This window comes from Culex pipiens, chromosome 2 (assembly GCF_016801865.2).
Source record: "Culex pipiens pallens isolate TS chromosome 2, TS_CPP_V2, whole genome shotgun sequence".
Classification (NCBI taxonomy): Eukaryota; Metazoa; Arthropoda; class Insecta; order Diptera; family Culicidae; genus Culex; species Culex pipiens.
The window spans coordinates 28105048-28131517 of record NC_068938.1 but is presented as its reverse complement, the minus strand read 5'-3'; the positions used below and the strand labels follow the sequence as shown (position 1 = coordinate 28131517).

The window sequence follows — 26470 nt, the reverse complement described above, 5'->3', positions numbered from 1 at the left end:
CGCTATGGAGGAAAAACGCAGCTGAACGTGTGTGTGTTTGTGTGTGCAAGAACAAAGTCAAAACATGCTAATGAATTAAAAAAAAGTTGTGTATTGTAATAAAAATGTTCCAACATAATAGCAGCCAGTGTTCTTGCCACTTATTTTTGCCACACTTTTAAATTTCTGCAAGGCCAGTTTGAGGGGCACTTAAGCCAGCTGGTTGAAGCATCGTGTCTTCATAAATTTGTGTAGATTTTTGCACACTCTCCCTGTCTTTGTTGATGGAGACTTACCAAGAAACGAGATTTGGCTGACTTACCTGAAATGAAAAAAAGAAATAATCAATAATTGACTTTAATAATTTCCAGCTTACTTTTTAAGGAGTCCATGGCGGAGAGGACCTTATGGAAACATTATTTTTGAATATTTTTATGTTTTTGATTTCTTTAACCCTTGTTTTGCTAAAAGCACATTTAGAACTCTGTTGATAGCATAATGATTCATGTTCAGCAATTGAAGAATTTTCATCAATAAGGTTTTAAGTGGATAGTGAGCGCCCATCAAGATAGAGAGGAGCCTCTACTGTTGGCGTGGTAGGTTGGCCTAAACGGTTCGCGAATTCAAAATGCATTTTTTATTGTGAAATGTAAATGTTAATATGGCAAAAGGTGTTTAAATCGTCGCGTGTGTACATTTTCCTTGTGAAAAAGTTGGAGTTTAATGGGTTTCCCAAGAATACTGGGAGAAATTCGTGAAATAAATTTGTTTTCCAAGCGTCTCCAAGATGACAGCTTGATTTTGAAGTGGAAGCAGAAACAGAAGACGTGTGCCAGTATTGGTGATGGTTCATCGTGCTGGGAAGCACACGATAGTATTAGTGCGACCGCTTGGTTGTGGGAGAGGGAGGGGAATTCGAGAGAAAATTTATGCTGTTCTCTTTTGGTGTGTGTTGCAAGCTTGCCGGTGACGCTATGTTTATGGGTTGCTGCGATGAGAACAGCCTGGTAGCATAAAAAAATGGGTGCGGAAGAGAGCACTGAAGAGACCTGAAAGCTAGAGTTAGAGCGAGATATTTGTCCAGTATGATCAGTCTGATGAGCATCAGTGTGTTGGCAAGAAAGAGAAAGCAGTTTTAGCGTTTGCTTTGTTAGAAAAATTGTGTTGTGTAAAAGTTACATGAAGAAAACTTTTTATAATAGAGTGTGCGACATGTAATACTGAAATTTGGTTGTTGAAGATGACACACCGCAAGATCGTGTCCGCAGCTGCCAAGGCAAACTTTCCAGAATACACTCGCCAGGATATGTGTCGGATCGGCAAGAGGAAGATCAAACTGTCCGCGATTTGCGACACGCAGCTGGCCGTCCGGACCCGTACGACTAAAAGTAGCTGGCAACGTCCGGATGTTTAGAAGCAGCCGATAAAGAAGGCTACCGGGATTCCAGAAACTTGGTGAGATCTATCCAAACTGAAACTGTAAAATTCTGCCTACTTATCAACAACCACTAAATACGCGCTGATCTCATTTTTGCCTTATGGGATTGGAAGTCTAAAGATAGGTCGAGGACTCTTCTGGTTCTTGGTCTATGTTTGGGCGGGGCCAGACAATGCCCAATGACCTCGGAATTGGACCGCAAGGAGCTCTGTCATTCTGAAACGGGTCATTGGAAGCAGCGCGAGGGCTGTCACCACCTAATACCCGGGACTGAGATAACATGTATCAGCATAACCCAAGACTGATACAAATTATACTTTCCCATAATTTCGCTGCCGGCCAGCGGGTATTGGATTGGACCACACACACACACACATAGTGAGCGCCCATCAAGATATTAATTCAAAAGAGATCAAGTCTCTGTTCTCTCTTGCATTTAATATTTGAACAACTCTCTGAGATTTCGGTCATTCAATTTTTAATTTGTATTTTTTAATTCGGCTGAAACTTTTTTGTTGCTTTCGGTATGCCCAAAGAAGCCATTATGCATCATTAGTTTGTCCATATAATTTTCCTTACAAATTTGGCAGCTGATATGCGAAAATTCAAAAATCTTTTGAAGGATTTTTGGTGTTTTTGGCAAAGTTGTAGGTATGGATATGAACTACACTGAAAAAATAATACACGGTAATTTTTTTTGGTGATTTTTAATTTCACTTTTTGTATCAAAACTTGATTTGCAAAAAAAAACACTTTTTTTTATTTTTCTGATATGTTTAAGGGGACATACAATATCAACTTTTTAGGAATTTCCTGAATGGGTAAAAAATCTTCGACTGAGTTATAAATTTTGGAATCAGTCCTGGTCGCAAAAATTTTTCAACTAAATTTTTCGATGTAAAATCAAATTTGCAATCAAAAAGTACTTTAGTAAAATTTTGATAATGTGCATCGTTTTCAAGTTAAAGCCATTTTTAGGTAACTTTATTAAAAATAGTCGTAGTTTTTTTTTTTAACTATTGCCCATGTTTGCCCACTTTTGAAAAAATATTTTTGAAAAGATGAGAAAATTCTCTTTATTTCGCTTTAATGAACTTTGTTGATACGACCTTTAGTCTCGCCCAAACAACGCACCATTTCCAACTGATGGTCCGATTTTCAATGTTAAAGTGTGAAACATTCGTGAAATTTTCCGATTTTTTCGAAAACGATATTTTCAAAAATTTTAAATTAAGACTAACATTTCAAATGGGCGTAATATTGAATGTTTCAATTAAAACAATGATATTTGTTCAATAAATTCTAATTTGGTTGTAGATCAGTTTCAGTTTGTATTTCTGCATAAGCTTGTATTTAAGTTTTAAATTTTATTTTGGATTATTTTGAGCAGCAAAAGCCACTATAGCAATGGCACTAAAATTTACTACTTTTGAAATAATAAAAATAATACAAACTAAAAATACATAGGTAACAAAAAAATAAATCTGGACCCAGAGCTACACTTTCGTGAGGAGCTCAGATACAATAAGTTTAATTTGGGGATACAAATATTCATCTTGGAGGAATTATTGCTAACAACGAGGAGGTTATCATAAAGTAAGATATATTGATAAGAAGCTCACTAGTTTTAATATTTCGTCATGTTTGAAATTCAAACAAATTCTGATATAAACAAAACAAAAAAAAAATCTTTATTTTTGCATAACATTTTTGAATATAAATTATAAAAATGACTATATATCTTAATTCAAGCATAATATTCAATTTTTTTTGGCAATAAGTATCACTAAACTCTAAACACTGTGTAACAGTTATTTTACATTCAAAAGTTTGCAAAATGTAATGAATTCATGTAATAAAATCTTGAATTAACGTATTTTCCGATCAATTTTCAACAAAATTACCCCTTATTGACTTTGTAACGGTTATGTTACTGTTAAACGAATGCAAATTAAAAAAAAATGAGAGAAAAAAATCGTGAATTTCAATTATTAGATCAGAAATCTTAAAATCAAAATTTGTTTAAAGCCTAAGGGACCATCTATAAATCAAGTGGACACTTTAAGGGGGGGGGGGGGGTTATGGCGATTGTCCACGATCCATACAAAAAAGTTTTTTTTTGTATGGACAATTGTCCACAAAGGGGGGGGGGGTAACAGATTCACAAAAAAAGTGTCCACAACTATAAAAAGAACTAAACTTATATATTTACGCATAATTTTCAAAATTTTGAAACAGAACTCTATACACTGTACAACGGATATTTTTCAGTCAGTTTGCAAAAATCGAACGGATTCCTGTAGAAAAAAAACTTTAATTTCACGTATTTTTCCAATCAATCAAATCAAATCAAATTTTAAATGAGATTTAACCCGTAAAAATATTTTTTTCCGAAATCACAATTTTTGAAGGCACTTTGGCCACTTATGCGTTTACTTTCATCATCATTGGCCTGTAGGCCAGATCCGTATGCATGTTTTGGTATACATAATATTGAAGTTTTGAATAACCTGGAGCTGAATACAAACCTTTTTTATCAATTTGATATTTATGAGAAAGAAAATCCAAAATCCTGAAATAAAATCTAAATTAGGAAAGCGAAGAATTGTTAAACAAGATTGATTAAAGTAAAAAACATTTTTTTATAATAACTTAAACCAAGTGAAATGGGTAACCATTTGAAACGATTATTTAGGTTTTATTGAATGAATTTTATTATATTTTTTTAAAGGAAAATAGCTTGCAGTCTGTGTGGATCAATCGGACCGCGCACTGGATTCACAATCCAGAGGTTGCTAGTTCGAATCCCACGGCAGGCGCTCTAAAAATTCTAAGTGAAAATATGGGTATTCGGCGCCGTCGCTTCGTGCCGTACTCATACACTTAGGAGCTCAGGGCGGCAAAGTCCTTGTAGTTGAAAGGAGGACACTAGTGGTTGGTACTATCAATGGTGGCCGACAGCTATAAAGTCAACTTCGTTTTAGCTTGCATATAGGGAAAATAATCTACTTAAAAAAATGTTTTTTTTTTATTTTTTTCTTTATGTTAAAATCCTTATAAATGTTAAAATAATTACCTTGACTTTGTAATCATAATATTCGATTACAGAAAGCTTAAAAATATAATAAAATTCATCAAAACTGATCATAATTAAAAAATAAATTATAATAAGTCGTGAAAAATAAACGAAAATTTTCTACAGAAAAAAGTCAACCCATGAACAAGAGTTATTATGTTATTAAAACGTACCGAAGTGCCCAACAATTTACAACTCAAACAGTCCAATTAACTCTGAAGTGCATCAAAAGTAAAACCTTCCCGCGTTCCTCTCACTCTGTCCGTTCCAAATCGCCAACCCATCAATCTCTACCCATTTTCCGCGTCAATTTTCCCACTGTCACTTTGACGGCTAACGCGACGATGGTCAGCCGGCAATTCCTCAAGAGAAAGGCAACAGCAACAATGCTCGATTGTAAACAGTCCCGCGCAAGACCTTCACGTGACCAATTCGGTTGCATCAATCGCTTCTCTTTTGCTTTCATTGTGTGTGTGCCCGGCAGATTCTTCTGAATGCACTTCTTTTGCACGGCTGATGCCGCAACACCTCCTGCTGTAACTCTTTTCAACAGTCTTTCTTCCCTATTTTGGGAAGCCGATCACCGCCGATCCCCATTTGTTCATGGTGATGATCTTTTGTTGAACAGGCGACGCTCGCAACCTAGTTAAGTCACTTTAGACCCCATCTCGCGGGAGCTGATCTCGTCGAATGTCACGAAGTCACGGCAGCGATTCAGCTGTCAGCGCAGAAGAGGATCAACAATCGATCTCTTTATTGTAAAAAGTCGAACATCGTAGTCGGCTGGACGGCATGAACACCTGTATTCAAGCCCCCAGGTCACAATGCGCACTGTCAACGGGCACGGTAGTCATGGCATGCTATGCACTTTGCTGCATACCAAGTACCTTCCTCCCCCTTCTGGCTTGATGTAGGTTCAGTAGCTGCTTCTGCCGACAAAGTGAGGTTAGGTAATTAGTTTTGTGGGCCTGTATTGAGCATTGACCCTATATTGATAAAAGTCCAACTTAGAAGCAGTAACTTTCCTAGTCCCTACAAAGCACCACCCACCCTATCTACCTCCTTCGCACACGTTTTGCGGGTGGAAAAAGTGAGAAAAAGTCCGGCAGAAGCGCGTTGGTGGTCAACGATGAGGAGGAGGAGGAACCGGCAAAGCCAAGGCAAGGCCTAGAGCGGATCGAAAGTGAAATTGAAATGGCGTCATCAAACGGTTGGTCGGTTGATGCAATGATGAACAGGTGTAATGGTGATGGGAACTGCAAAAAATAGACTGAGTGGAAGCGATTACGGTCGAGTTGATTTTTGCCCCGCGATCAACGAGGTGACGGAGTCCGCGAGGTGTACCCGAGCATGGGTAAATAACAAGGGAAATGCAAAATAATACCATTCAATGGTATCAATACCAAATGTTGGTTTTCGCGAGCCCTTGAAAAAATGTCTAAAGTGTAAGTTAATACCAATCTCTGGTATTATACCAAATTTTGGTATTATTTTGTTATTGAGCAAATGTTAGAAAAATATCGAATTTTGACATACTGTTACTTACTTACATACTTAATAACGCAAATCTACTCCAAATTAAAGCCAACTATTTTATTTTGGTCTAAAAAAGTCATTTGATGATCTTTATAAATTAGGGAATACCATACATTGGTATTGTAAAGGTATTTTAAATAAAAATATTATAAAATAAAGGTGATTCATAAAACAATCTATTTTAAATGATGTTTAACATTCTTAAAAGTATGCTGATACATTTGAAATTGATAAGAAAAACATTTATATATTTAGACGATTAACTTTACGACAACAATAGGTTTAACGTGAAAAAATTTAAATTTTAGAATGGATTTTATTTAACATTGTGTGCCTTTTGCGTTATAATCGATAAACTCAAAAAAATAATGTCAATCTTTGTTAATTTGATGAAATAACTCTTTCAATACCAAAATGTTGGTATGCATGTGGTATTCGAACTTCGTTCTAAAATCCTTTTAATATTGAATTTGTGTTGAATCCTATTCAGTTGGAATCATGCATCCTCAAAAATCTCACGAAAAATGCCACGCTGCCTGGGCTATAGCCTTTCTCGTTCTGGTTTAGTTTGTTTCTCTTTCGTTTCCTGATATTTTTGCCTGCAGCTAAAACATGTTGATGCAGCAGCAGCTCGTTTTCAACAAGCGTTGATAGCTCAGTTGGTAAACGGGTAGCTAAAATGGTGTCTACACCTTACCTGTCATGAGTTCGATTCCAGTATTCCTCTAGTTTTCTTTACCTGATATTTTTTGGCTCTCCAAGCAAGACTTCGTTTTCCTGCCTGTTCGAAGAATTTAAATATAGCATCACAATTCTACCCATATCTCATTGCAATCCCATTAGCCAAATTGAATTCCCGTTGTAATTCTATAGAGAATTCTTATTGTTTTTTGTCCAATGAGATTTTTATTTACCCGGAAAGTTGTAATTTGTCTGGTATTCATTTGCCCCTGGAATGGCACGTTTTGGTATTGCTTTGGTCTTCCCCATACAGTTTTTTGGTATGATTTCATGGTATTATACCATCTATTACTGGGCAACCAAGGGCACATTTTGGTATTTGTTATTATACCAAGTAATACCAAAATATGGTATTCCCGTGTTATTTACCCCTGCTCGGGTAGTGTAGGTATGTAATGGTGGACGTGTGTGACTGGTACACACAGGAAAAGCTGATAAAACAAGGTGTTATCGAATTAGGAAGATGTTTGAGTAGTTGATGACTGGAGGTTGCAGAAATTGCGAAGATCGGTTTTTGTGAATATGTACACAATCGGTTTTTGAAGAATATGTACACAATAATGAAATATCATTACATCAAAAAATATAAAATAAAATCAAAAGCAAGGATAACATTTTCATGATTGTATTTTAATTTCATCAAAAAAGATTTTTGGTTTTTTTTCTGAAATTCGTGAAATTTTCCGATCTTTTCTAAAAAAATATTTTGAAATTTTTTTAATCAAGACTAGATTTTTAAATGGACGTAATATTCAATGTTTGGCCTTTTTAAAATGTTAGTCTTGATTTAAAAATTTTCAAAATATTTTTCGAAAAGATCGGAAAATTTCACGAATGTTTCATGTACTAACATTGATAATCGGACCATTAGTTGCTGAGATCATTAGAAAATGGTGGGTTGTTTAGGTGAGATTAAGAAAACTTCAATTTTCGTGTTTCTTTTTCTTAAAGCGGCTCTATCTCAGCAACCCGAGGTCCAATCTTCAATGTCTCTTAGACATTTTTATAGCAAATTTTCTGAACTTTTAAAAAAAAATATTTTTAGAAATGGTCACTTATAGTCACTATTTTTAAAAATTGAACAACTGCAAATATTTCCCTCATATCAAACTTTCGGTGGCTATATAAAAAAAACGGAGCCCTTTATCAAAAAATCTGTAAAGTACTTTTCGATTGCAAATTCAATCTTGCATTAAAAAATAATGTCGAACTTGTTTTTGCATAAAACTTCGATTTTTTCCAAAAATCACTATTTTTAAAAAAATTCATAACTCGGTGGCAGATTTTTTGACCATGTTTCTCTATGGCTCAAAAGTTGCGGATATTTGTCCCTTAAAACAAAAAATCAAAAATCTCGAAAATCAAAAAATACATATTTTGGGAAATTGGGTTTTAGTGAAAATAAAGTTGATTAAATAATCTGCAATTTTTTTTCCCGTGTACCTATTTTTTTCTCGAAAGTCCTCAATAATAACTACAACTTTGTCGAAGACACCAAATTATTCAGAAAATTCACTCAAAAGTTACAGCTGTTTGAATATTTACATACCATTTTTGTATGGACAGCAGCCAAAATTGTATGGAGACTTGTATGGGTGAACCAATCACACAAAATAGCTTATTTGGTCATAGAAAAGGTCCCCACAAAGTTTGAGCCAAATAAAAAAATACAATAAGTTTATGTCATCTCCCCCCCCCCGCTTCAAAATTGGTCTGAAAAATCAAGGCGCAAAAAAATATTTTTCCAAAAAACTGTAAAATTTCCATGAAAATAGAAGTCTAATCAACTGCAAACAATCTAAAATGATTTTTTCTGCATTGATAATCATATTTATCATGTTTGGGTTTGTTTAAAAATGTTTAGAATTTTTATGAAATTTCAATGTAGAGCACTGCAAAAATGTTATTTTTTGCAAAAAATAAAATGTTCGTGAATGCTTAGATATTTTGGAAACTAATGATGGCAAAAACTGGACAAGTGTATAATGCATTTTAAAACACTTTTTTCATTAAAATGTTGAAACCATGGCTCGTGATTTCAATTTTTATACTTTTTTATTTTTTTTGCCCTCCGCCCGCACCCCCCCCCCCCCCCCCCTCAATTTTGGTCAGAGTCGAGAGGGGGTTCATAAAATATTTGCAACTGCTTTATTATGGAAATATCATTTATTTATAAAATGGGCTATCAATTGAAAATGCAAAAAAAATGTATTTGATTATTTTTCTAGATGTGATGATTTCATTTATTATAATGGATATAACAATTTTAATTTTTTTGTCCCTTATGTCCCATTGCAAAAAAAAAACGGAAGGCAAGTTTGTCCTCACATAAAGCTACATGTAAATTTTTCTCGATAAAACGGGATTTTCTTTGGATTTTTTGAACAAAGTTTTGCATATCTTTAGTTTTTGACATAGGACTATGTCTCTATTTACTATATTGGGGGGCCAGTTCAGAAATTCGATCGAAAGCGTCACTTTTAAGCGTTAAAAAGGGGACATTTTGAACGCTTATATCTTTTTTCCCTGTGAATCAATACAGACGGTTGGACCACCAAACGAAAGAGGAAGACTTCAGCTATTGTTTAACTACATAGATAGTTTGACTAAACATAGTTAAAGCACTTAAAACATGCAATCAAAATGAGTAATTTTTCAGTACAAATCGAAACAGATGACCAATCAGAGCGAGCGTATGCATTCGAGACCGCGCCCCTTTTGTGCCGTTCTCCGGCTCTGCCGCTATTTAAGCAGAAAATTTCGCAAAAGCAAGTCACTTTGGAACGAGCACTCGAACTGTGCACGTCGGGCCGGCACGGAGCAGTAGCAGTAGCGGCCAATAGAAGAAGAGGACCAGCAACCAGAAGGAAGAACCACCGGCAGCAGAAGGAGGAAATTCGAGCGAAGCGGACGGCGTGGAAGTCGCTATGATGCGGCGGTTCTCATGAAAAATGTCGAATTGGTGGTGGAAAAAACCTGGAGTGGCCTCGAAGTAGGTTCCCTCGGGGCCTGGGGGGACATTTACAGAACCATACTAGTTGTGGCAATATGGGTATCAAAATTCATGGTTTTTGATACTGAACATAATAATGGCCATTTCGACAGTAGTGGCCACAACCTGGAGTGGCCGGTGCTCTCAAAGAAGGTTCCCCCGGGGCCCGGGGGAACTTTTACAGAACCATACTAGTTGTGGCAATATGGGTATCAAAATTCATGGTTTTTGATACTGAACATAATAATGGCCATTTCGACAGTAGTGGCCACAACCTGGAATGGCCGGTGCCCTCAAAGAAGGTTCCCCCGGGGCCCAGGGGAACTTTTACAGAACCATACTAGTTGTGGCAATATGGGTATCAAAATTCATGGTTTTTGATACTGAACATAATAATGGCCATTTCAACAGTAGTGGCCATAATATGAAGTGGCTGGTGCCCTCAAAGAAGGTTCCCCCGGGGCCTGGGGGACATTTACAGAACCATACGAGTTGTGGCAATATGGGTATCAAAATTCATGGTTTTTGATACTGAACATAATAATGGCCATTTCGACAGTAGTGTCCACAACCTGGAGTGGCCGGTGATCTCAAAGCAGGTTCCCCCGGGGCCAGGGGGAACTTTTACAGAACCATAAGAAGAAACGAAGTTGACTTTATAGCTGTCGGCCACCATTGCTAGTACCAACCACTAGTGTCTTCCTTTTATCTACAAGGACTTCGCCGCCCTGGGCTCCTAAGTGTATGAAAGTATGACACGGAGCGACGGCGCCGAATACCCATATTTACACAAAGAATTTTTAGAGCGCCCGCCGCGGGATTCGAACCAGCGACCTCAGGATTGTGAGTCCAGTGCGCGGTCCGATTGATCCACACGGGCGGGACATAGTAGTGGCCACAACATGGAGTGGCCGGTGCCCTCAAAGAAGGTTCCCCCGGGGCCTGGGGGGACATTTACAGAACCATAAGAGTTGTGGCTATATGGGTATCAAAATTCATGGTTTTTGATACTGAACATAATAATGGCCATTTCGACAGTAGTGGCCACAACATGGAGTGGCCGGTGATCTCAAAGCAGGTTCCCCCGGGGCCCAGAGGGTCTTTTACAGAACCATACGAGTTGTGGCAATATGGGTATCAAAATTCATGGTTTTTGATACTGAACATGAAAATTTACATTCCGACAGTAGTGGCCACAACCTTGAGTGGCCGGTGATCTCAAAGCAGGTTCCCCCGGGGCCCAGAGGGTCTTTTACAGAACCATACGAGTTGTGGCAATATGGGTATCAAAATTCATGGTTTTTGATACTGAACATGAAAATTGACATTTCGACCGTAGTGGCCACAACCTGGAGTTGTCGGTGCCCTCATGGAAGGTTCACCTTGGGAGAACATTTATGACAATTTTGCCGACAAATCTATGAAAAAAAATAAAATAATCTTATTCCAGATTTCACTAGCAATCCAACAACACATTCAAATTGTTTGGTCCTATGTCTTTCGGTTATGTCTCTGACATACCATCTTGAACTTTTTTTTCTGAAAGTGCACATGATTTCGATCCAATCTGCATGATTATCTGCAAAGTGATTAAAATGCAATTTTTGAGTAAAGCAGTATTTGTGCACCTTTTGTTTACCTTTTAAGTTTGTTTTCATTTTTCATCATCAATTTTGAATTAAATTTATGGTAATCAAGCGAAAGTTCTGGCATCTGTAAGCAATCACGGATAGAAATCCTGTATACAGATCTGATAACTCTGTGTTGTCGAATTCAACAACATGGAAATATTTCCAAAACCGCATAATTTTTTTTTTCGATTTTGAATAACATTTGCAGCGAAATCGAAAAAAAAATATCAACGATTTTGGAAACATTTCAGTGTTTATGAATTCAAAAACATAGAGTTTCCGGATTATCTTACAGGATTCCTATACGTGGCTGAACTAAAGAAAAGAATTACTCCCAATTCCTAAAAAAACTAAATTTAACATCTTTTGTTTATTGTTTTTATCTTTACTAATTAAATTTTATGAGCCATAGAGTAATTTATCGAAAAAAGGCAAGTGAACATAAGTCAAAGTACTTAACTGATTCAAAATCATAAATTTAAAAAAGCTGAAATTTCTGGACCTGCACAAGAAACTTTTTTTGTCTCGGAACATTAAAAATAGATCCAGGTGTCAAAATGATTATGCGAATTATTATACTGTTGCCAGAATTGTAGATCAGTTCATTTTTTTCAATGTGTCATGAATTCACCTTTAAAATAGATTTTTTGCTCGCATACAATTTGTTTTACGATATTGTTAACTTCTATTGTTCAGAGATTTTTTAGCATCAAGTCTTGTCCTGGACAAATTGGTTGGCAACGTTGGCAACACAGAATTCTGGGAATTATGATAAAAAGAACAGCCAAGTTAGTTTTCTAAGAAATTGCCTCTTTACAAACAAAGGTTGGATTGTAACTAGAGGTTCTAGATACAATTTAAAATTGTCTTATTCGTGGCCAATTTGTTAACGTTTACTTTGCTTTTCCAATCTATAGTCTAGCATTTCCGACAGTGTCAGATTATGAACATTAAACATAGTCAGCTTTACTCTTTATAAATATTTACATCACTTACATTAAACATTCGCTACCGCGTTGCCAAATTCAAACCCAGTCGCGCGCTTCTTTTGTTGCGTTCCGTGGTAACTACTCTTCTGATCGCCAATCCACACTCAAGCTGGCGGAAAGACCTTCATGCCACCAGAGACGGAAGAGGAAACTCCGCTCACAATTTGATCTCATTAAGTGATGCACTTTTGTGGTTTCAATTTCTGTTTTGTTGACGACCCGCCGCCGCCGAAAGTCGAACCAATCCAATCCGGTTGTAATTTCTTACAAATATTAATTTTATAAATTGACGTTTCTGATGGCGGCATTGATTGGAGATTTCCTCAAGTTTACCGACAAAATCGCTGCAAACATCGTAAAACGAAAAAAAAAATCATCCGCTGCCATTAGACCCTAATTCGTCCAAGTTGATAACTCCGACGCGATCGACACCTCACGGTCACCGATTTTGACGGCACCGTTTTACGACACCAGCGCAAAAGCGCACACACGCATTAAATTTCACTCTGGTGCCGACCTTCGGCGGCTTAGTCAACGAGTAGATTTCCAATTGGGGGCCTTTTTTCAGCCAATCGCGGTGTTGCAGGTCGTACGCAGCCAACCAACTCGACGCACGTTCAGGAAAACGGTCGATGCTCTCTCAACCAGCGCTTTTTTTTTGCCAGCTACGTCGAGGACCCGCTGCCGACCTTGGGCTCGTAACTAATAAAGAAACGTGGTCCGCGGCCAGTTGGCCAAAGTGGCCACCTGAAGGGAAGTGGGGACGGAGGTTGAGTTGACGCGTCACGTCCACCGCTTTTTGCCGTCCTAAAACAGAATTAATTTAAACTTGCACTTGGTACAGGTATTTGAGTAGAGGCACTTGCTAATAGAGGGGTACTTGGTGAAGTGCTGATTTTTTTTTTGCCAAGTTTGTATGAAGCAAGAGCTGATCTTGTTATTTGGAGAAGAAGAGGGGGATTGTAACTTTACCGCCGCAGGTATCGCGCTTCTGCAAATGCATAATTGGAAGTGGTGGAACATCGTCGTGAGTGGTTCAAGAACGGCTGCAAATAATGAGAGTAATTGGTTCCAGAGTGGACTAAGAAGAGTATAACATCAATTTGCACTCGCAAATGTGGTTCACTTTAAAGACGAAGTGTCGGAAGGCTAAATATGGTAATAATTATAATTACTACATTCGTACAAAAATGGACAGCAATAGAAGGCAGGCGTCACTACACTTGACAAATTTGAACAATTTAAATATGAGCAGTTCATATTCAACGCATACTACCGTAAAACAATTGAAGGCATGCCACGAACATTTCACCAATAGTCTGCTGAATTGTATACCGAGAAAATATTGGAATCTTCAGCTATTGAATCTACATTTAAAAAAAAAAATACAGTTAAACCTCGCATAGTGCGCAGGCGTTACGCGTTGTATTTCTTCGATTACTCTAAAAAGACACAATATTTTTGCAATCTTTTTAAAGCTAATTGTAGATTGGAATAAGACGAACAAGTTGTTTGAAAAAGACTGCAAAAATATTGTGTCATTTTAGAGAAATCGAAGAAATACAATGCGTACCCGAGCAGGGGTAAATAACACGGGAATACCAAATTTTGGTATTACTTGGGCAAATAACAGCGACCAAAATGTGCCCTTGGTTGCCCAGTAATAGATGGTAAAATACCATGAAATCATACCAAAGTCTTGTATGTGTACGGGCACAACAATACACTGAAAAAAATCAATTCTTGAAATCGTGAATTAAATTCACGAATGCGAGAACAACGAAGGAATATATTCACGTTTATAGTGCAAATGCACCATACTCTTGAATAAATTCCTTCGTGGTTCTCACATTCGTGAACTTAATTCACGATTACGAGAATCGTTTTTTTCTGTGTACCAAACCATGTTATTCCAAGGGTAAAATAATACCTCAAAATAAAACCATTTCGATACCAAGTTGAGGTCTTCTGGGTTTTTGAACATTGCTTGAATACAAAAACTTGGGATTGCCATGGTTTTATTTTTAGGTATTCCCGCGCCCTTGGAAAATCATATTTTGGTATTCCTGTGGTCTTCCACATACATGATTTTGGTATGATTTCATGGTATTTTACCATCTATTACTGGGCAACCAAGATCACATTTTGGTCGCTGATATTTGTACAAGTAATACCAAAATTTGGTATTTTCATACCATTTTTAGTGCAGCAGTTGCAGTTAGTGAAAAAACAGAAATGATCCATATGCAACAGCCAAATCTACTCACCTGATGATTCCATGTTGTTATTAGTGATATTCTTCACCACACCGAATGCATTTGTCATTGATGAACGGCCTGTGCTTGAAGTTCTTGAAGCTTCTGAAAAATAACAAGATTGAAAAATAAGTATTATTAAAATGAAACCGGATTGAAATTCACCAAAATTCAATAATCTGTTGATTGACTCGTTTTTCAAAGTATTTGGTTATCCCGATTTTAAGAAATTTCAACGTTTTTGAAAAAAATATTAGTGAGTATATCACAAAAAAAATCAGCTTTAACATTTTTATGTTTCAAGTCATTTTAGCGCAAAATTAATTATCTCGCCAAAATTTTTTAAAAAAAATCCATAGTGTCAGAGAAAATTGATGAAACCTTTCAATTTGGTATTAATAATACCAAAATGTGCCATCCTGACTTAGAAAATTTTCCACAATTTCAAGTCATTTCTGTAGGGGGTATATCAAAAATGTTTAAAATCAAGTTTGAAATTTCCGGTTTTCAATGAAAGCATTCGCTTTGAGACATCATTTTAGCGCAAAATTAATTATTTTGTCAAAATTGGTCAAAATTTTCCCATAGTTTCAGAGGAATTTGATAAAACATTTTAATACCAAAATAATACCAAAATGTGCCATCCTGACTTGGAAAATTTTCCACAATTTCAAATCATTTCTGTAGGGGGTATATCAAAAATGTTTAAAATCAAGTTTGAAATTTCCGGTTTTCAATGAAAGCATTCGCTTTGAGACATCATTTTAGCGCAAAATTAATTATTTTGTCAAAATTGGTCAAAATTTTCCCATAGTTTCAGAGGAATTTGATAAAATACTGTAATACCAAAAGAATACCAAAATGTGGTGTTCGACCATTGACAAATTCTGCAATTTTGCAATATCAAAACAATACCTTAAATTGGTATGATACCACATTTTGCTCTTGCATAATCCTTAAGACAAATTTTCAAGGGTCCAGGAATACCAAAATTTGGGATTGATACCAGAGAAAGGTATTATTATGCATTTCCCTTGTTATTTACGCATGCTCGGGTTACGTTTTCCGAAATTGTCTGGAATGACACAACCTTTTTGCAATCTTTTAAAAGCGTTTTGTAGGTTTTGTTCAGTTCTACAAAACGCTTTTTGCAGCTTGAAAAAATATTGTACGGTTTAAGAGAAATCGACGAAATAAAAGCGTAACGCCACCGCGTAAAAAGAGGTTTCTCTGTATATAAATGTTCGAAAATCTGTCTCTTTTGAAATAAGTTTCTGATCGCTATTGTGTTTTCGGCAAAGTTGTAGGTATTGATGATGTTTTTAGTGAGGTATGGATTGGTTCTTTTAAAAAAAATTAACGATTTTGATTAACTATTTTTTAAGCATAAGCATAGGTGCCCACCCGCAGTTGCTACTTCGTTATTGACCAGGACCTCCAGAAGTTACATCCACGAGCCGTGGAAGATAAGTGGGAGCTATCTTTCCTCGCTTCGCAACTTCTCAAAGGCCCCTATCATGCTGATCAATACCGGCGCCGGCCACGACCAGTGGTAGGGTCACGAGGAATTGGATGGGAATGATAGTCCGATACTTGAGTGATAGAGACCGCCCAATCGACTGCATCTCCGACAAAGTATCACATGAGTTTTGAGGGGGTTAGTAGATGGGTATGAGGTCAGGATTCACGAGTGGCAGTGATGGCAGTGATGTGACCATGAGCATTTTGTTTATCGGTTGAAAATTTTAAATCTTAGGCAGCCAGCTGCGGAAAGATAGATAATTGATTATTTAAAAAGTTTTTTTTTATCGAACGCGTGCCAGCCGAGCAGTAGTGCTATGGGCTGGACTTATCAGTATATTTGGTCAAGCACTTATCCGATTTTGACTAACTATTTTTTTCACAAAAACATCAATTTCTAAAAATCTGTATTTTGTTTTTGCTATTTTTCAGGGGACAAAAAAACAAAACTTTTGAGCCATACAAAAGTATGGACAAGAATTTGCCGCTTAGTTCTAATTTTTCAAAATAAATGTGATTTTTGGAAAAATAGATATTTTACTCGAAAAAACTTTTTAATTTCCGTTTTTGTGGTATGGTTGAGCGTTATAGCAGAATGCATTACTATGTGCACCGTGTTCAAGGTACTGTCAATTCCTGAAAATATAAGACAGGGTCTCAACTTTTGAATGCAAAAAGTGTTTCAAAATGCGTTTTACACTAATTCCGTGGTTTTGCAATCATTAGTCTTCAAACAAATTTAAGATTTGATAAAAACAAAAATTTCAACGAAAAAAAAAACTTTTTGCAATGCTTCAGATAGAAAACATTCAAACATCTATAAATTTTTAAATTCAAATATGCTAAAATTATTCTAAACGCAAGGGAATGCATTTTAAATTGATTTTAACTGATTGCGCTTAAACTTCCATATGGGTAATTCTCTACCAACTCACACGAAATCGGGAAAAGTTGCCCCGACCCCTCTTCGATTTGCGTGAAACTTTGTCCTAAGGGGTAACTTTTGTCCCTGATCACGAATCCGAGGTCCGTTTTTTGATATCTCGTGACGGAGGGGCGGTACGACCCCTTCCATTTTTGAACATGCGAAAAAAGAGGTATTTTTCAATAATTTGCAGTCTGAAACGGTGATGAGATAGAAATTTGGTGTCAAAGGGACTTTTATGTAAAATTAGACGCCCGATTTGATGGCGTACTCAGAATTCCGAAAAAAACGTATTTTTCATTGAAAAAAAAACACTTAAAAAGTTTTAAAATTCTCCCATTTTCCGTTACTCGACTGTAAAATTTTTTGGAACATGTAATTTTATGGGAAATTTTATGTACTTTTCGAATCTACATTGACCAAGAAGGGTCATTTTCTCATTTAGAACAAAATTTTTCATTTTAAAATTTCGTGTTTTTTCTAACTTTGCAGGGTTATTTTTTAGAGTGTAACAATGATCTACAAAGTTGTAGAGCAGACAATTACAAGAAATTTGATACATAGACATAAGGGGTTTGCTTGTAAACATCACGAGTTATCGCGATTTTACGAAAAAAAGTTTTGAAAAAGTTACTTTTTGCGTTTCTCTTTGTTTCGTCGTCCGTGTCTGTCGCGGGTGACCATGAACGGCCATGATCGATGACGACCAACTTTTTCAAAACTTTTTTTCGTAAAATCGCGATAGCTCGTGATGTTTACAAGCAAACCCCTTATGTCTATACATCAAAATTTTTGTAATTGTCTGTTCTACAACTTTGTTGATCATTGTTACACTCTAAAAAATAACCCTGCAAAGTTAGAAAAAACACGAAATTTTAAAATGAAAAATTTTGTTCTAAATGAAAAAATGACCCTTCTGGGTCAATGTAGATTCGAAAAGTACATTAAATTTCCCATAAAATGACATGTTCCAAAATTTTTTACAGTCGAGTAACGGAAAATGGGAGAATTTTTAAAACTTTTTTAGTGTTTTTTTCGATGAAAAATACGTTTTTTCGGAATTTAGAGTACGCCATCAAATCGGGCGTCTAATTTTACATAAAAGTCCCTTTGACACCAAATTTCTATCTCATCACCGTTTCAGGCTGCAAATGATTGAAAAACACTTCTTTTTTCGCATGTTCAAAAATAGAAGGGGTCGTTCCGCCCCTCCGTCACGAGATATCAAAAAACGCACCTCGGATTCATGATCAGGGTCAAAAGTTACCCCTTAGGACAAAGTTTCACGCAAATCGAAGAAAGTCGGGGCAACTGCTGTGTGAGTTGGCGGAGAATTACCCATATCAATTTTGATTTTTTGAAAAATATTTTTTTGCCCCCTTTTTTTGGCTCAATTTTGAAAGGGGGCAACACAAATTTTAAATAAAATTTGTACCAGCCTCAATGAAAAACAAAAACAAGAATTTTTTTTAAGTCCAATCAAGTTCAATGATATTCTTTCGTAAAAAAATATTATGATATTTTTTCAATCAAGACTAACATTTCAAGTCGGCGTAATAAAAAACATTTGGCCCTTTTAAAATGTTAATCTTGATACCAAAATTTTACAAAATATTTTTCCGAAAAGGTCATAAAAGTTCACAAATGTTCATTTGTAAACATTGAAAATTGTACCATTAGTTGTTGAGATATTAGCATTAGAAAATTAAAATAAATTTAAGGAAAATTCCCATGATTGTAAAAAGCTACCTTCAAAAATAATCTAATGCAATTTTCCATCCCACAGTCAAAAATTGATAAAAAAAATCAGGGAAATTACAAACAAGTAATAAAAATTCACAAACCAACAATAATTTTGAATTCAATTAATTTTATTTACCGATATAACAATTTTACAACTTGTGAGCATGCCTGGTTCATAAAGCTTTGGTGTTCCTTGCAACCATTTATTTTTCATTTACCGCTTGGTAACAAAAGGTTCTTTAAAAGCAATTAATCAAAAACTAGTGAAAAATTGGACAAAAACGAATGGATCAAAATAAACCAACCAAAAATTATAAACAATTCTTTCCTGGATATTTACTCAATTGTGAACCTGGTTTAAAAGAGGGTAGATTATTTCGAGCATTGGCAAAAGTAGCAAAATCACAAAAACCGAATCTCATTTTTTATGTATATTTTGTGATTCGATAAATTATTTTTCTCTGCAACTTCCAACAACCCATCAAAATTCAACAGAGGTTCAAACAAAAATAAGTGTCACAAACATCGCACACACAGCGTGCTGATCTCCGATCATCGCATCAATGTTCATCAATTCGAGACGATCTCTCCTCGAGCCTCAACCATGTGTGTTTATGTGTGTGCCTCGAAATTACCCACGTGGGGGAATGCTCCACCGCGGTGAGGTTTGGCAAACCACGATCCAAGCCTAATTGCGACGACTCTTGGATGCACCGCGCAGGAACCACGCAGTTCGCACTCCATTCGGACTCGGTTCTGCAGCGAGACTGTAGCGAAGAACTTTAGCAATTCAGCCGAGGGTCTCCCTTGAGCTGTTTGGTTGGAAATCGTTTGTGCGAGTTCTGCAAAAAAAACTAAAGAGTTCGATGCCACACTAGCACAAAGAGTTCGATCAGATGGCATCAGGTTGATTCGTTGAAGGTTTTGAACTAAAAGTGGAAAAAGAGTTGTGCAATTCGAGGCAGACAGACTGGCTGGCGTACCAGCGCGGTGAAATAAAACCCACAATGCACCCCCCTCAGAAGTTCGTCCGTCCACGTGGTCTTGAGTTTCTTGGGCAAACACAAAGTCGAAGAGATCGAAACGGCGATGATTGATAGACCAATGTTCATATGCAATTAAATCCATGTGGAAATTTAATGTGGCTCGTTGAGTACGTTGAGGCTGGCTAACGTATAGACCACCAGTTGTCAACACTAATTATGCTGCAGAATTAGAAAAGACCGCGTTCGGTGCGGGATATGAACTGGCGTATTCTAATAAGTGGGTTTTGTTGAGAACCTTTGATGCAATTCCATGGAAAATTGCAATGAAAAGGTTTTAACCTGAAAAATTCTTTAAGTCTTGGAGGTATAAAAATTGCATTTGGTAGAAAACTCAATTTTCACCTACAATGATGTTTAATGTTTAAATTTGTCATGGATTTTTCCAAGTGATGTTGTAAACAAATCCTTTTAAAGAACTCTATCCATCAAACAGTTTCCTAACAGCCAATATATTTCCAATTATGCTACTTCAATTACACTACTCGACAAAACAAAACTTGTGTCAAGGGATTGACGATATCTCATCCGTTCCTGAGAGAAAAGGCATCCCCGAATCCGATGCAATCGACAGAATTTGATTTTATGTCCACGCGGACTGATGCGAATCTGGTAAATTTTTTAACATAAAAAATCGAACAATTTAAAAAAAACCATGCGTCTCCTCCCAATTATATGAGCCATCTACAAGAATATGGAAGCGCCTGGTGCATAGCCATTTCCTTTAAGCACAACGGAAACAACCAATACAAATGTATAAAAAAGTTGTCAAGTTCTCGGGGGGTCCACAGCTAGCATTTTTTGTACGATTATAAAAAATAAATATTAAAAGTTTAAAATTAATTTATTTAAAAAACATATTTTTTGATTTAATTGTTTACTAAAAATTTATGTATCTCAAAGGTCTATGGGTACTTCGGGATGTCCATGGTCATCCAAGGGCTGCCTGGAGTTAAGATCTACGAGTCTACCGCCGTAACAAGTAAGAGGTCGTCGGATTTTGACCCCGAATCTTGTGTGTATAGCATCAGTGCATATGGTAGACTACTATATGAATGTGTTGGGATGTCCATGGTCATCCAAGGACTCCCTGGAGTTAAGATCTACGAGTCTACCGCCGTAACAAGCAAGAGGTCGTCTTATTTTGACCCCGGATCATGTGCGTATAGCATCAGTGCATATGGTAGACTACTATATGAATGTGTTGGAATGTCCATGGTCACCCAAGTCCCTGGAGTTAAGATCTACGAGTCTACCGCCGTAACAAGCAAGAGGTCGTCGGATTTTGACCCCGAATCTTGTGTGTATAGCATCAGTGCATATGGTAGACTACTATATGAATGTGTTGGGATGTCCATGGTCATCCAAGGAGTCCCTGGAGTTAAGATCTACGAGTCTACCGCCGTAACAAGCAAGAGGTCGTCTTATTTTGACCCCGGATCATGTGCGTATAGCATCAGTGGATATGGTAGACTACTATATGAATGTGTTGGGATGTTCATGGTCATCCAAGGACTCCCTGGAGTTAAGATCTACGAGTCTACCACCGTAACAAGCAAGAGGTCGTCGGATTTTGACCCCGGATCATGTGCGTATAGCATCAGTGCATATGGTAGACTACTATATGAATGTGTTGGAATGTCCATGGTCACCCAAGTCCCTGGAGTTAAGATCTACGAGTCTACCGCCGTAACAAGCAAGAGGTCGTCGGATTTTGACCCCGGATCATGTGCGTATAGCATCAGTGGATATGGTAGACTACTATATGAATGTGTTGGGATGTTCATGGTCATCCAAGGACTCCCTGGAGTTAAGATCTACGAGTCTACCACCGTAACAAGCAAGAGGTCGTCGGATTTTGACCCCGGATCATGTGCGTATAGCATCAGTGCATAGGGTAGACTACTATATGAATGTGTTGGAATGTCCATGGTCACCCAAGTCCCTGGAGTTAAGATCTACGAGTCTACCGCCGTAACAAGCAAGAGGTCGTCGGATTTTGACCCCGAATCTTGTGTGTATAGCATCAGTGCATATGGTAGACTACTATATGAATGTGTTGGGATGTCCATGGTCATCCAAGGAGTCCCTGGAGTTAAGATCTACGAGTCTACCGCCGTAACAAGCAAGAGGTCGTCTTATTTTGACCCCGGATCATGTGCGTATAGCATCAGTGGATATGGTAGACTACTATATGAATGTGTTGGGATGTTCATGGTCATCCAAGGACTCCCTGGAGTTAAGATCTACGAGTCTACCGCCGTAACAAGCAAGAGGTCGTCGGATTTTGACCCCGGATCTTGTGTCCCGCCCGTGTGGATCAATCGGACCGCGCACTGGACTCCAATCCAGAGGTCGCCGGTTCGAATCCCGCGGCGGGCGCTCTAAAATTCTTTGTGTAAATAAGGGTATTCGGCGCCGTCGCTCCGTGCCATACTTTCATACACTTAGGAGCCCAGGGCGGCGAAGTCCTTGTAGATAAAAAGGAAGACATTAGTGGTTGGTACTAGCAATGGTGGCCGACAGCTATAAAGTCAACTTCGTTTTTTCTTGTGCGTATAGCATCAGTGCATATGGTAGACTACTATATGAATGTGTTGGAATGTCCATGGTCACCCAAGTCCCTGGAGTTAAGATCTACGAGTCTACCGCCGTAACAAGCAAGAGGTCGTCGGATTTTGACCCCGAATCTTGTGTGTATAGCATCAGTGCATATGGTAGACTACTATATGAATGTGTTGGGATGTCCATGGTCATCCAAGGAGTCCCTGGAGTCTACGAGTATACCGCCGTAACAAACAATAGGTCGCCGTTTGGCCTCCAGAGAGTCCTCGGATGTCCATGGACATCCCAACACATTCATATAGTAGTCTACCATATGCACTGATGCTATACGCAAATGATCCGGGGTCAAAATCCGACGACCTCTTGCTTGTTACGGCGGTAGACTCGTAGATCTTAACTCCAGGGAGTCCTTGGATGACCATGGACATCCCAACACATTCATATAGTAGTCTACCATATGCACTGATGCTATACGCACATGATCCGGGGTCAAAATCCGACGACCTCTTGCTTGTTACGGCGGTAGACTCGTAGATCTTAACTCCAGGGAGTCCTTGGATGACCATGAACATCCCAACACATTCATATAGTAGTCTACCATATCCACTGATGCTATACGCACATGATCCGGGGTCAAAATAAGACGACCTCTTGCTTGATACGGCGGTAGACTCGTAGATCTTAACTCCAGGGAGTCCTCGGATGACCATGAACATCCCAATACATTCATACAGTAGTCTACCATATGCACTGATGCTATACGCACATGATCCGGGGTCAAAATCCGACGACCTCTTGCTTGTTACGGTGGTAGACTCGTAGATCTTAACTCCAGGGAGTCCTTGGATGACCATGAACATCCCAACACATTCATATAGTAGTCTACCATATCCACTGATGCTATACGCACATGATCCGGGGTCAAAATCTCACGACCTTTTGCTTGTTACGGTGGTAGACTCGTAGATCTTAACTCCAGGGAGTCCTTGGATGACCATGAACATCCCAACACATTCATATAGTAGTCTACCATATCCACTGATGCTATACGCACATGATCCGGGGTCAAAATCTCACGACCTTTTGCTTGTTACGGCGGTAGACTCGTAGATCTTAACTCCAGGGAGTCCTTGGATGACCATGGACATCCCAACACATTCATATAGTAGTCTACCATATGCACTGATGCTATACGCACAAGATCCGGGGTCAAAATCCGACGACCTCTTGCTTGTTACGGCGGTAGACTCGTAGATCTTAACTCCAGGGAGTCCTTGGATGACCATGAACATCCCAACACATTCATACAGTAGTCTACCATATGCACTGATGCTATACACACAAGATTCGGGGTCAAAATCCGACGACCTCTTACTTGTTACGGCGGTAGACTCGTAGATCTTAACTCCAGGCAGCCCTTGGATGACCATGGACATCCCGAAGTACCCATAGACCTTTGAGATACATAAATTTTTAGTAAACAATTAAATCAAAAAATATGTTTTTTAAATAAATTAATTTTAAACTTTTAATATTTATTTTTTATAATCGTACAAAAAATGCTAGCTGTGGACCCCCCGAGAACTTGACAACTTTTTTATACATTTGTATTGGTTGTTTCCGTTGTGCTTAAAGGAAATGGCTATGCACCAGGCGCTTCCATATTCTTGTAGATGGCTCATATAATTGGGAGGAGACGCATGGTTTTTTTTAAATTGTTCGATTTTTTATGTTAAAAAATTTACCAGATTCGCATCAGTCCGCGTGGACATAAAATCAAATTCTGTCGATTGCATCGGATTCGGGGATGCCTTTTCTCTCAGGAACGGATGAGATATCGTCAATCCCTTGACACAAGTTTTGTTTTGTCGAGTAGTGTTATCTAACGATTAGTCGGCTAATTAAATCAATGCCTCCACTAAATTGACCAAGTGTCTGCGGCATTCCATTTTGCCCAATGAACCTTCACCGTTAATACGCAGTACACTCTTGTAGCATTTTGCCAACATTTAGAGACATTCCACGTGCAATGCAAAACAACAAAAAAACCCATACGTCATTCCAGTTCATTTCGCGGTTATTTGAACGATCGCGTGCCAGCCCGACAGTCGGTCAGTCAGTCATTCGGTCAATCCTCGTGACGGACAGTATCTCTGTGTCACACGCGACGAACCCTCACGGACGAGCTTTTGCTGTACAGTTTCGAGGCACCGTGCGTGCGGAAATTTTAATTCGTCTAACGAATTCGATTATGTCACACGCACACACAGCCCGCTGTGCAAGTGGTTACCGTAAGGCGTGAAGAATTTGACGACCAATTGGTGGATTGGTGGTGGGTGTCCGGATGATTTGGGGGACGTCACGGACGAAACGTAGACGGATATTACGGTGGTCTCTTTTGAGGGAAAGGAGGAAAGTTGAAATAGTTACCTTGAGGTTTGCATCTCTGTTTTGTAATTCGAATCTGAAACTTGTTACATTAGCTGTGTGCTATCTTGTGACATAGACCATTTTGGTCGAAAATGAGTTAATGATGACGTATTGCTATACTTATCAAACACTACAAGATGCTTTAACCCGATTTTGGAAACTCGCTTCCGTTTCCCGGATATCGCAATATACACTTGTGACATAGACCAATTTATCATCAAAATCAGCGATTCTCAACGGGAGTACCGGGCCTACTTGATTTACATGGCAGGGGGTACCGGCCTAGAAGAAGGTTGAGAATCGCTGATCAAAATGATCGTGCACACTTGTGACACGTCATACATGTTGTTGGAAAATGTGGAAAATTTTCCTTGTTTTTCACAAATTTATGTACACACATACTTTCTAAAGGCAATGCAACCTTTTGTTTTTGAAAATATACTGATCAAGTCGGTTAATCTATTGATTTAAGCCTATTTTAGTTTATATGGGAATTCTGTGCACACTTGTGACACGTAGTACAATTTTACTTACACGTGCTTTTCAGATTTTTGTTTACATTATTTACTGTATCTTTTAACTGGTATAACCAAATTAGTTGAAACTTGGAGCGTTTGTTAAGCGATAGTATACGAACCGATTGCTTCAAAAAGTTTGGCTCTATCATTCATAATTTTGAAATTATTTACCAACAAACTTTAACATCGATTTTCTCGAAAAGTACTAAATGGTCGTTTTAACAAGATAGCACACAACTAACGATATATTCAAGTGAGATCTGGATATATGTGAAAACACATTTTTATACATAACTTTTGAACTACTTATCGAAACTTCAATCAGTATAAAACTCGATCTATAGGACCCTAAACCAAATGCAACAGGTTCGGGTCAAATCGGTTCAGCCAGTGCCGAGAAACATGAGCTAGTTTGTTGGTCACATACATACATACATACATACATACACACACACACATACACACACACATACACACACACATACACACAGACATTTCAGTTTTCGATTCTGAGTCGTTTTGTATACAAGAAGGTGGGTCTACGACGTTTTTATACAAAGTTCATTTTTAGAGCAGGATTATAACCTTACCTCAGTGAGGAAGGCAAAAAGCTATGAAGACGACTACAAAAAGGGTGATTTTCAACATAACCTCAAATGGCCGGGTCTGATCGTCACGACAAAGCCGTGTAGAGGGATGCCATTTTCTTCAAAGGTGGTGTCTGTATGTTCGAGACAAAAAGTCTGTAGGTAGATGGATTTTTGCCTTCCTCACCTTACTGAGGAAAGGCTATAAAATCACTCGGAAAATGAACTTTTTAATTAGACCTCCTAGACCTACCTTCATTTGTACATATCGACTCAGAGCTGAGCAAATGTCTGTGTGTTTGGCTGTTTGTAGACATGTGTAACAAATCAATGTCACTGGAATATCTCGTCACAGGCTCAACCGATTTTGGCTGGAATGGTTTTAATCGATCCGTCTTAACGTCCCCTAAGTTGCTATTTAAATTCATGCAGTTTTATCATATAATTAAAAATTTATGTTAAAAAATCAAAAATCAAATTATTCGCTCTACAGCATTGCCT

At 37.8% G+C, this 26470-nt stretch overlaps 1 protein-coding gene across 2 annotated transcripts in view; it reads right to left on the bottom strand.

The window, feature by feature from the left end:
* The window catches only part of LOC120426646 (angiotensin-converting enzyme), a 244131-nt gene that overhangs the window by 116042 nt on the left and 101619 nt on the right, over positions 1 to 26470 (bottom strand). Inside the window, exon 8 of one of the 2 annotated variants that reach the window (XM_052708789.1) lies at positions 71 to 301. The exons of the other annotated variant lie outside the window; for it this stretch is intronic. Coding sequence (XP_052564749.1) covers positions 298 to 301 — 4 coding nt within the window. The 3' untranslated portion in view covers positions 71 to 297. Of the gene's footprint in view, positions 1 to 70; positions 302 to 26470 lie in introns of those variants that run through there. 2 annotated transcript variants of the gene reach the window in all.